Source organism: Aquila chrysaetos, chromosome 13 (assembly GCF_900496995.4).
Source record: "Aquila chrysaetos chrysaetos chromosome 13, bAquChr1.4, whole genome shotgun sequence".
Classification (NCBI taxonomy): domain Eukaryota; kingdom Metazoa; phylum Chordata; class Aves; order Accipitriformes; family Accipitridae; genus Aquila; species Aquila chrysaetos.
In genome coordinates this window covers 16,679,584-16,692,433 of record NC_044016.1, presented here as the reverse complement: position 1 = coordinate 16,692,433, position 12,850 = coordinate 16,679,584, and the positions used below count along the sequence as shown (strand labels likewise).

Here is a 12,850-nt window from a genome sequence, read left to right as displayed (position 1 = left end):
CAGTATGTGGGCCAGACAGTTCCTACTACAGAATTTACAAAAGATTGCTAAAATAAGTAGTTACGCGCCCTCCCTCTCAGTGCAGAACGAACACTCAGAAGCTATAAGCAGGTTCCAAAACAGGATTAGTGTAAAGATGATAAAAATGTTCCTGTTGGGTTTGTTGTTGTTCTTGTAAGGGCTTTTTATGTAGTTTGCTCTCCACTTCTCAGACTTTAGCATTTGTGTTTTCCAACCTTTTTCTGCTTCAAAGACTAGAATTGAATTGGAGCAAGTTCTAGGAAATGATGTTTTCAGAACAAATCCAGATTTCCTGAGGTCCACTGGGAGAGCTGGCAGTGCCACAAGATACCCACTGGAGAGCAGTCTAAAGCCTTAGGCTTTCCAGGCTGCCCCCTAACAAGTGCACTGTTACTGCTGGAGAAGTAGAGCTTCTTCAGGCAGCTTCTGAAAGAAATTTCACAATATAGGAAGTGGCAGAGAAGCTGGCACAGCTCTATAACCTCCCATGGATTTGTAGCTTGTCTTTAGAATGGGAAAAAAATTGTCAGTTGCAAAGCCAGCAGCTCAATCCTTCTTTCTACAGTTCCACATAAAAATACTGCTAGATGCCGATATTGATATCTAAGGGTGGCTCTCAAGTCTGTCTCAATGTGACAGGGAGAGGCAGGAGCACTCTTGACCTCCCTCTGTAATCTGCCATACTTCTATCTTTTCTGTACACCTAAGTCACACAAGTGACGAAAAGGCCATGACTGATTCACTTTAGAGGAAGGGGAAGGAGGAAGAGAAATTGTGTACTTTTGTTGAGGAAGTCAGCTTATAACAATGAACTGTTTTCATTGTTTTGCCGTGCAAGTGCAGACAGTGCAGAGGGATAAGCAATCTGGCAGCTGGAACTAAGGGACAATTGAATTTTAAGAGGTATATGGTAACAACATCTTATGTTAATATTACGTAAAAGCTTACTAAACCTATTGAGAATATACTACTAATGAGAATTATTCTTCTTTATCCACCATTTAGGATTTTATATGTAAACTTCCAATCTATATATCAATTTATTCACATAAGGGCTCACTTGCAAAATTAGAACTTTTGCCTCTTAGAGGCAATTTAATAGAGGACAAAGCTCTCTGCATATTAATGGATTCAACTAATGTTAAAGTCAAATTATACCAAAACAGAATTTGGATATCTATCTCAAAAATCTTTTAGAAGTGCCAAATAACTTATGTTACATTATTGATTGCTGATAATTAGAAACCTGCATATATCACATAGAAGAAACAAGTCCAATTTTCAGTATTCAGAATTACAAGACAATACTGGTTGGCAAGTATATACTACATCTCAATGGCTATGGGGTTTTTTTATTGCCTGGGTTTTTTTTAAATACTGCTAACTGAGAAACATGCAACATGATTGCTTCCTCCAATTAAAATTGTTGCTACAGGTATTTTTATTTTCATAAATTGCCAATTTTTTCCCCTCCAGAATTTGAGATGAAATAGTGATACCCATTTGTGTAGCGTGTACATACAGTGCTATGTAGTCTGTTGCTATTCAAAATGAAGACTGGAGCTCATAAACAAGACCCTGGTTAACAAATTAGGTCAAGAGTAGCAATCACCTCAACCAACCCTAGCCACTCAAAAGTCATGCATTTAGACTAACCTTAATCTTATGTTCCTTCTATAGTCAACAAATACAGATCAACTACAGTGAACTGCCCCACCGAAATGCATAAAATACATAGCAGATGTATTCTATTTACATACTGTCGTGGTTTCAGCCCAGCCGGTAACAAAGGACCACGCAGCCGCTCGCTCACTCCTCCTGCCCCCCTCCGGTGGGATGGGAAGGAGACAGAGGAGAGAAAAGAAAAAAAAACCTGGAACCTCGAGGGTTGAGATAAGGGCAGCTTACTGGGACAACGCAAAAAAGTTACAACAACAACAACGGTACTAATGAAAGAGTATACAAAAAGAGTGATGCACAGTGCAACTGCTCACCACCCGGAACCCGACGCCTTGCCACTTCCCCCACCAAAAGTTGAGAGCGCCCTCCCCCCTGCCCACTCCCCATTTATATACTGGGCATGATGTCACAAGGTATGGAATAGCTCCTTGGCTAGTTCAGGTCAACTGCCCCGGCTATGCCCCCCCACCTCCCAGGTTCCTGTAAAAATTAACTCTATCCCAGCTGAACCCAGGACACATACATATTTATATATGTGTATACACATAGATCTAATGAAATAGGCTTTTTTGAAACATGTAGAATCAGTTACTTTCTGTGTGGGTTAAGTGTTCAAATCACTACAGAAGGATGCATACAGTTATATTAAGCTAGGTGCTTCACTAAGGTGAAGTGTGAAAAGACTCATCCAAAATTACCTAGGCCTCAGCCCTAATAAAGCAGTCTAAAAATAGGATTTCATAACATCGCTAACAAAACACCATAAAAACAGTTTATGAACTGTTGTACAAACCTGGTCCAATTTTCCTCATGAGGAAAATCTTAACTTTCCTAGAAAATTTTGCAATACTTCTACACAACACTTTTCCACAGTTATTTAATTGTATTGGAAAGCTCTAAAACTATGCAAGTTCTATTACATTTTGTAAGCACACCCACTTCTCCAGGGTTCCACCAAATTCACCCTAACTAAAGCCTCTTGGTCTTCCCAAGGGCTTGCCATAAGACAGCATTTCAAAAGCTGTTTCCCCTCAGTGGCCTGCTCCCATTTGAGTGCTCCCCTTCAACACTAATGCAATGACACAAATTCTAGTTCTGCAAATTTCTTTCCAAGCACCTTTCAAGTGTCAGAGGGTAATGCACCACATAATATAGGAGACATTACCATAGGCATATTTTCTTTTCCTGTATAAAAGGTTATAGAGTTTTAAAGAACTTTTGAAGTACAATGTAACACCATTCTTCCTGCCTTTTGACAGTCTGACACACCTGAATGCATCTTGTGATGGAATAGTAACACTATGCTCATCTGGGTATCGATTATCAATGGAAGGTTAGAAGAACATCTACCTGCCCTATGACAGAACCACACCAATGCCTTTAACTGCATTTTAGTTCCATCATTGGCATGCCAATTAGCAAGATATGTGGAAACTACTATTTAACTGATATTTTCTTCAATATGGACAAAGAAAAAAAGGCAGAGCATATCTTATGTGGGTATGAAATGTGGCTATAAGATGAAGTTTAAATAATAGTTTGCTTTGTTTTTAAAATACAGAATTTATAGCAATATGTGTTTTTGCAAGCTACTGTTAGTAATTGGTCAGAGCACAACAATTCATTACAAAGAACAGAAATACAAACGCATTCTTCCGCTGTTTCTCAACTGCACCAAGCAAAATAATGTCATTTCATAGCACTTTCTATTCAGCCCCTGTCAGGGTTTATGTGAATCTTCTTTATGTGTAATAAAGACATAATAACCTCTATATAGTTACAACAATTACCTCTAGTGGAACTCTATGAGCTACTGGGGAAAGCTGATCAGTGGACACAATTTAAAATAATCAAACCCAAACCAGACATCTAGGCCATTTCAGCAGGTCAGGCTGTCATCAGGAGCATGATTAAAATATACAGACTTGCTTCTTCATAAATTCTCTTATTCCCACCATATACCACCTGACTCTCTTCCCACTTAAGAGCAGAAAAATATCTTAAGAATTTAATAAATATTTCTCTTCCATCTTTCTTTGGTTTTTTCCAACATATAACTGTTGTGTCATAAAAATGAAAACACCTCTTATCATTCTAATGTTTTGGTCATTACTTGAAAAACAAAATATTTAGTGGAAAAATACCAAATATTAGAATAATTTAAAAAGCAAATAAACTCTTCCCCCCAACTTTGACATTTTATCATTTCTACCTACATAATGATTAGCATTCTTCCAAAAATAAGAATTTGGAAGTTTCTTCTGGACATTAATACTACTAAACTATTCTCATGTCATTACTGTCCTTTTAGCTGGTATTATCACCATCAGTGATTAACAGGGTAAGGTGACCTGCAACTGCTCATTGACTCACAGGCAGATACATCAAAATGCGTTCTTTTTAACTTGAGTTCATACAGATTTAAGAAGATATTGGCACAGCACCTCCTCTAATACTCCCATTGCAGAGGCCCTTGGAAGATTCCATTCATGAAAGAATAAGATAAAATATTGAAAGGCCCTACCTTCACCTGACGATCCTGAAAGGTCTATGATGACATACACTCTCCCTTCTGGCTCCAAGTCAATCTGCAATCAAGAAGAGAATTAGAAGAAAACTTAGAATGGTTCCCAAAGCAAGTGACTGCACATGCAGGAAACAAAATTTTCCAGAACTTGTGACAGCTAAGGTGTAGGCAGAACACATGGGCAGGTCTACAGTTTACTACCAACAGAGCAAAGAGGTGTTGAGGACCCTGCACCTCCACTGAAGTAAAAAAGAAGTGTGTGCCCTTAGCACTTGGAAAGCTTGAACCCAGTGAATTTTACAAATCAAAATATTTAAAGCACTGTTCTGCCATACATTTGCACCACTATTTCCAAGGAGACGAGGAAGAAAGTTAAAAAGTGGTAGTATCGAATAACTTTTTTTACTGTAATTTATACTGACCCCAGCTATGCAAATGTGCAAAACAACACTGTGACCTATTCAGATTCCAGCAAGACAGATCAGCTCTGGTCACAGAACAGGGGAAATGAACACACACAGCTCGTACAGCTGGTTAACACGTGTTTATAATACTCCCTTTGTATCCCCACTGGGAGAAAGAAATACATGCTTTATCCCCTTATTCTAAAATACAAAATCTGTTTATTTCTGCACCATTCTGATGGTTTTTAAGGAGTCTTTGCTCTTGTGGAGATCACCTTCACTCAGCATGAAATACAAGTGCTCAGTATCAAGCTGCTGTACTTGAAGATTTCAGGGGCTGTGGGAGTAAGCTCCTGTACGTTTAGGCACCGCAATGAAGAGCTCATTAGAAATCCTCCTGTATTTTACCAAACATTTCATCAGCAACTCTAAATACTGCTGGATTTGAGTATCTTAATGGTAACCCACACACTACAGACAGTTTTTGCAGCCACCCATCTCTCAAAAATTAAACTGTAACTAAACCACTATGCAATCAATAGCTCTTACTGTCACATAGCAGTTGTCCCATGATTTCAGAGACCGAGTGAAGCGACGTGATGTACATTAATACTATATTTTCAGTCTATTTTAGTAAGTAAAGCACACAGATAAAGTTTCATGCCCACTGCCAGGGTGCCTCAAGGGGCCTTGTCTGCCAGGGCCTGTCCTGTGTCCCACCGCTCCAGCCAGGAGCAGGCAGTCAGGGAGGCACGAGGGCAGCCCCAGTCCTGGGCATAAGGCACCTCCCTGGGGATGGGGCTGGGCCAGGGCCAGGCCCAGGCAGGGATATGGGCCTGCTGGTAGGCCCGGCTCAGCAGAGCCCAGGGCTGGGCAGGGCAGGGCTGTGGGGAGCTGGAGACCGGCCATGCTGCAGCATCGCTGGGGCAGATGCTGACAGCCCCCAGGGGCTGACATGGGGTCCTGGGCCCTGGGCAGTGTGGGGGGAGCCCCAGGGGCCAGACAGGGACATTGCAGCCTGTTGGTGCCTCGTGGGCCCTGACACTTACACAGGACTTGACGAGATCACGCCTCCTGTGTACCAAATCAGGTTACACAGGGCAGGTGAGAAAACGGGAAAAGGAGATGTGCCCCAAAAAGCTCCTTCTTCCCCCAAGTGAAAAAGCAGCAGGACTATGGGTCCTTGTCAGTCCCAGACCAAATGGATGCAAGTCAAAAAGAAGGGAACATGCCTCATCACTGGAGTCCAGCCAAGCCCCGCTCTCCACGGGCAGAAACCTCAGAACTTTCCTGACGTTTCTGCTACACTGAGGCAACTGCACATGGGGCTTGTGGCTGGGAACAGGCTACCTCCTCTCCCACCCCACCACAGCCCTCCTCCTTCCACGCCATGCTGCTCTGCTGTAACAGGGGAAGGTGGGCCTTGCTTCACCCCGTCAGCAAACAACACTGAGCTGCCTCCTAAGTCGTGAATGACATCAGGCTGTGGCGCTAGGCCAGCATAAGATGATAATCAGGAGATCACCAATTCACACTAATAACTTGGGAGACCAATCTGTTATCTTTGCCAATTAGCAAGTAAATGAGGAAAGGAAGGAGACACCAAAACATCCAGGCTATGCCAGGCTTTGCCTGTCTACATTCAGCAGGCAGCTTCATGGGGCCACCTTTTTTGTCTCCAGGTTTCTCTCATCACCTGAGAGGACCTTTAAAAGAGGGGCACCTCAGCTGTTTCCCTCTTTTGGGCCACAGCTGCTGAACCTATCAGGGTGACGCGAGCTCCTCCCTCCATGAACCAGCTTCTCACAAAAACACTTCTGTGCCTTTCAAGAGTGAGCTGCTAGTGGAGTTCACAGCTCTGGCTGATGTCATCGGACCAACAGACCAAGAAAATTGTCTCAGCAGCTGTACTGTAAATAAATGAGGCAGGAAATAGGTGCTAGCAAGGCCAGGGGTTACTCAGAGGAGAGGAAAATGAAAGCATGGTCGAGGGTTTTTCCATAAATAAAGTGTTGAATATTAAGTAAAGACATTTTTAACAATTTCTGAACTGGCAGCATGAGTTTTGTGGGGGAGTTTTGTGGGGGTTTTTTGTTTGGTTTTAAATAAAGCTACTGATCTTGAAATACTGCTCCTCTCCCTTTGCAGTTTTTAAATAAGAAAAATATTAGAAGATCAGAGGCCCAGGTGCATGAATACACTTTGATGTCTATGCTGAGGGAGGCTTTTGAAAAACTGATATAGCACTCAACAGATGGCTGCATTAAAGACAGGCACGCCTAATGCTCTGTTTGTATCAGTACTATATACTGTTTGGTTAAGCTTTCAGTAAAATACTTTATGCAGTTTCAAACCCAGTGTATACACACACACATACAAAAAACCCAACACCATCCCAGCAGAAGACTCAGGCATCTGGAGGAATTGGTGACCACCATCACAAAATCTCTGTTCTGCCCATTTAAGTACAAACAACATTGGAAGTAACTTAGGAAAAAGGCTGGAGGACTGAACCCAAGTTTCCATTACACATCAAGTGGACTGTTTTCATATACAATTTATTAGAAATGCTGCTTACTGATTTTGATTCAGAATTTTTGCTGATGCTCTAAACAGCAAATGCTCTGAACTATTTATAAAAGGGAGTCTCTTTTACAAAGAAAGTATGTTTCAGTCTTAAAATGTTTTAATACCAATGAGAATGAAATGGACATATTCTTATTTTCAGATTTATGAAATACCCACACTTCATTTCAGTGAGTACCTATGGTGACAGTCTTATCAGTCACATGAATTAGTACTTTTGCCAGAAGCCAGCAGCTCAGCTGCCTCAGCTGACCTTACATACAAAGAGAACACCCCCAAAAAATGGTGAATCCCGTAAACTGATGGGAATCCTTCTCAGATCTTTCATCTTTCATGTATCAAAGCAAGTATGGAAAGAAAATGACTGATTTAATTCTAATTTTGCATAAAACGTTTCTAATTCAATGCCTAGAAACACGGTGGTATAAATACCTCCAGAACAGATTACTAGAATGTAAACTACATGCCTTTTCTTTCAATCTGCACATTAAACTACACGTAGAAGAAGGTGAGGACTATGCAATGTCATTTTATAAGTAAGTAACAAAAGATACATAGAGCACAATCTAAAGTTTCCATGATTTTTTCACCAAATGCCCTTAGTCATATGTAACCAGAAACAGAATGACTGGCCAAATTCAGCTAAATATAACAGACATCCTTGAATGCAACGGAAATAGTCTGATCACAGCAATTCTGATTCTGATCCTTCTCTGACTAAAAAAACTTCTCTCTGAATGCCGCCAAGCATTTATACAAGTAGAGAGACACTATGAGAAGATATCTAAAAACACACGACTGTTCAAAAGGACAACAGGCAACAAGGCAAGATGCAAACTAGGGATGGGACAGAGGAGTTGATACAAGAGCAGCTTTGCTGTAAGCAAGACACATTGCAAAATATATGCCTAGCACATACACACCACATTCTCCACATGCAACAAAAAATGTAACAACTATCATTGAGCAAGATGTTTGATCACCAAAGCGTTTTATCCTGTTACTGGCCCATGCTATTGCTGTGACTTTTGTTAAAATACAGAGTTTTAGTAGGTGCAAGTAAGATTAATTGTAAAGGTACTTTAAACAAGTACTATATTGCTAAAATAATCCTTATGTGGCAACGTATTGAGATGAATACAATGATTGCTGGAAAGCAGCACAGATCTTGAAAAACTCCAGGCATTAATAAAGCATATTAGGAGCCTGTTTCAGGGAACAAAAGGCAACCATCCATAAAACCAGACATACTTTCAGAGGAAAAAACCTGTGTTGAAACCATGGCCAAGTTTCAGCATATTGAAGGCATTTATATAGTTTCATAGTCATTAATGGATTTTGTTTTCAACACCCTTCTGAGACAGTTCGCCGTATGTAAAATGAGATACTCTCAAAGGCACAAGCTAGACTAAATGACTTGCCAGAAAGTCATACAAGAAGTTGTCGTGGTTTCAGCCCAGCCGGTAACAAAGGACCACGCAGCCGCTCGCTCACTCCTCCCGCCCCCTCCGGTGGGATAGGGGGGAGACGGAGGAGAGAAAAGAAAAAAAACTGGAACCTCGAGGGTTGGGATAAGGGCAGTTTACTGGGACAACGCAAAAAAAGTTACAACAACAACGACGGTACTAATGAAAGAGTATACAGAAAAGAGTGATGCACAGTGCAACTGCTCACCACCCGGGACCCGACGCTCCGCCACTTCCCCCACCGAAAGTCGAGAGCAGGAGAGCCCTCCCCCCGGCCCACTCCCCATGTATATACTGAGCATGATGTCACATGGTATGGAATAGCTCCTTGGCTAGTTCAGGTCAGCTGCCCCGGCTATGCCCCCCCACCTCCCAGGTTCCTGTAAAAATTAACTCTATCCCAGCTGAACCCAGGACATTATCCACCCCTTATTCTATACCATTTACATCATGCCCAGATCTTACATTTTCCAATCAACCGCTACCACTTTCCTTGTCTTATATATAGATATATATGTATATGGACACCCCCCACACACACACACACACATACAAATAGTATTCCCTTAGTCAATGGGTTATCCCTCCAATGTGTCCATCAATTTTATTTAGTCCATGACTTTGAGGCTCCATCTGTTGTAACACTTCTTCAGGATAAGAGAGATGGTGTGAGGTGTTGGGTTGTTGTATGCTGTCTCTGGAACTTCTGGCTGGTACATTTGATGCAACCCACACCCTTGGTCTGCAGGTCAAAGATGTTGATCTTGAGGAAATTGCTGGGCGCCAGTTCAAGTTCTATCACTGTTGTTCTTGGCTCAGTTTCAAAGTCCATTCTTCAGTCATTTGGGTAATTCTTACAGTAATACCCTTGATATGGCATATAGACACTATAGATACAATGACATACATTGGCAGGTTATTTAGCAGTTAAATATCATACAGCCTAGTTCACTGGCTATTCTCTCCCAAAATCAAATCTCCCTGAGGTACACATTGAACTTCCCCATCCTTCTGCATCACCCACCAGGTGTACCCAGGTCCCTGAGCAAAAACCACCCCTTGGATGGGTTTGTCTCTGCGTGAGGGAGGACTAACCCAGACTGTCTTTCCTAACATACTCCTCATGCGCACTACAGGAACTTTATCCCCTTCTACAGTATGTGGAAGTCTTGGTTGGGCGGGGCCCGCCCGATTGGTGGATCCTCTAGTATTAACTAACCAGGTGGCTTTTGTTAAATGTGTATCCCAATGTTTGAAAGTTCCACCCCCCATTGCTCTCAATGTAGTTTTCAGCAGTCCATTGTATCGTTCGATTTTTCCGGAGGCTGGTGCGTGATAAGGGATGTGATATACCCACTCAATGCCATGTTCTTTGGCCCAGGTGTCTATGAGGTTGTTTCGGAAGTGAGTCCCGTTGTCTGACTCGATTCTTTCTGGGGTACCGTGTTGCCATAAGACTTTCTCTTCAAGGCCCAGGATAGTGTTCTGGGCAGTGGCGTGGGACACAGGATATGTTTCCAGCCATCCAGTGGTTGCTTCCACCATTGTAAGCACATGGCACTTGCCTTGGCGGGTTCGTGGAAGTGTGATATAGTCAATCTGCCAGGCCTCCCACTGTTTATATTTCAGCCATCGCCCTCCATACGACAGGGGTTTCAGTCGCTTGGCTTGCTTAATTGCAGCACATGTTTCACATTCATGGATAACCTGTGCGATAGTGTCCATGGTTAAGTCCACCCCTCGATCGCGAGCCCATCTATATGTTGCATCTCTTCCCTGATGGCCCGAGGTATCATGGGCCCACTGAGCCATAAATAGCTCACCCCTACGTTGCCAGTCCAGGTCCACCTGAGACACTTCAATCTTGGCGGCCTGATCTGCCTGCTGGTTGTTTTGATGTTCTTCAGTGGCCCGACTCTTGGGTACATGAGCATCTACGTGGCGTACTTTTACCACTAGCTTCTCTATCCGAACAGCAATATCTTGCCACAGTGCGGCAGCCCAGATGAGTTTACCTCTGCGCTGCCAATTGCTCTTCTTCCATTGCTGTAGCCACCCCCATAGGGCATTTGCCACCATCCATGAGTCGGTATAGAGATAGAGCACTGGCCACTTTTCTCTTTCAGCAATGTCTAACGCTAGCTGGATGGCTTTCACCTCTGCAAACTGACTCGATTCACCTTCTCCTTCAGCAGTTTCTGCGACTAGTCGTGTAGGACTCCATACAGCAGCCTTCCACCTCCGATGTTTTCCCACAATGCGACAGGACCCATCAGTGAACAGAGCATATTGCCTCTCATTTTCTGGCAGTTTATTATACAGCGGGGCCTCTTCAGCCCGTGTCACCTCCTCCTCTGGCGACATTCCAAAATCTTTGCCTTCTGGCCAGTCCATGATCACTTCCACAATTCCTGGGCGACTGGGGTTTCCTATGCGAGCCCGTTGTGTGATCAGTGCGGCCCACTTACTCCACGTGGCATCAGTTGCATGATGTGTAGAGGAGACCTTCCCTTTGAACATCCAGCCCAGCACTGGCAGTAGGGGTGCTAAGAGGAGCTGTGTTTCAGTACCAACCACTTCTGAGGCGGCTCGAACTCCTTCATATGCTGCCAATATCTCTTTTTCAGTTGGAGTATAGCGAGCCTCGGATCCTCTGTATCCCCGACTCCAAAACCCCAGGGGTCGACCTCGGGTCTCCCCAGGTGCTTTCTGCCAGAGGCTCCAGGTAGGGCCATTCTCCCCAGCTGCAGTGTAGAGCACATTTATAACATCTTGTCCTGCCCGGACTGGCCCAAGAGCTACTGCATGAACAATCTCCCGCTTAATTTGTTCAAAAGCTTGTCGTTGCTCAGGCCCCCATTTAAAATCATTCTTCTTCCGGGTAACTTGGTAGAGAGGACTTACAATTTGACTGTAATTTGGAATATGCATTCTCCAAAAGCCCACAACACCTAAGAAAGCTTGTGTTTCCTTTTTATTAGTTGGTGGGGACATAGCTGCTATTTTGTTGATCACATCCATAGGGATCTGACGACGCCCGTCTTGCCATTTTACTCCTAAGAACTGGATCTCCTGTGCAGGTCCCTTGACCTTACTTTCTTTTATGGCAAAACCAGCCTTCAAAAGGATTTGGATTATTTTCTTCCCTTTCTCAAAAACTTCTTCTGCCGTGTTGCCCCATACGATGATGTCATCAATGTATTGCAGGTGCTCTGGAGCTTCACCTTTTTCCAGTGCAGCCTGGATCAGTCCATGGCAAATAGTGGGGCTGTGTTTCCACCCCTGGGGCAGTCGATTCCAGGTGTACCGGACACCCCTCCAAGTAAAGGCAAACTGTGGCCTGCACTCCGCTGCCAAAGGGATGGAAAAAAAATGCATTAGCAATGTCAATTGTGGCATACCACTTAGCTGCCTTTGATTCCAGTTCATATTGAAGCTCTAACATATCTGGCACAGCAGCGCTCAGCGGTGGCGTGACTTCATTCAGCCCACGATAGTCTACTGTTAGTCTCCATTCCCCATTAGATTTCCGCACGGGCCATATGGGACTATTAAAGGGTGAGTGAGTCTTGCTGATCACTCCTTGACTCTCCAATTGGCAAATCAGCTTATGGATGGGGATCGGGGAATCTCGGTTGGTGCGATATTGCCGCCGGTGCACCGTCGTGGTAGCAATTGGCACCTGTTGTTCTTCAACCTTCAGCAACCCCACGACCGAAGGGTCTTGAGAGAGACCAGGCAGAGTAGACAGCTGTTCAATCTCCTCCGTCTCCAATGCAGCTATACCAAAAGCCCAACGGTACCCTTTTGGGTCCTTGAAATATCCCCTCCTGAGATAATCTATACCAAGGATGCACGGGGCCTCTGGGCCAGTTGCAATGGGGTGTTTATGCCAGTCATTCCCGGTTAGACTCATTTCAGCTTCTAATACGGTTAGCTCTTGGGATCCCCCTGTCACACCAGAGATACAGATGGGTTCTGCCCCTTTATAACTTGATGGCATTAGGGTGCATTGTGCACCAGTGTCTACTAGAGCCTTATATTCCTGTGGGTCTGATGTGCCAGGCCATCGAATCCACACTGTCCAGTAGACTCGGTTGTCCCTCTCCTCCACCTGGCTGGAGGCAGGGCCCCTCTAATCCTGGTTAGAATATTCGTTACTCACT

General features: G+C 43.7%; 1 protein-coding gene across 2 annotated transcripts in view; it reads right to left on the bottom strand.

Annotated features, from left to right (window-relative positions):
- PRKCE (protein kinase C epsilon) overlaps positions 1 to 12,850 on the bottom strand; it is a 309,344-nt gene that overhangs the window by 195,828 nt on the left and 100,666 nt on the right. For both annotated transcript variants that reach the window (XM_030036001.2, XM_030036000.2), the window contains exon 2: positions 4,226 to 4,289. In XM_030036001.2, coding sequence (XP_029891861.1) covers positions 4,226 to 4,289 — 64 coding nt within the window. The remainder of the gene's footprint in view (positions 1 to 4,225; positions 4,290 to 12,850) is intronic.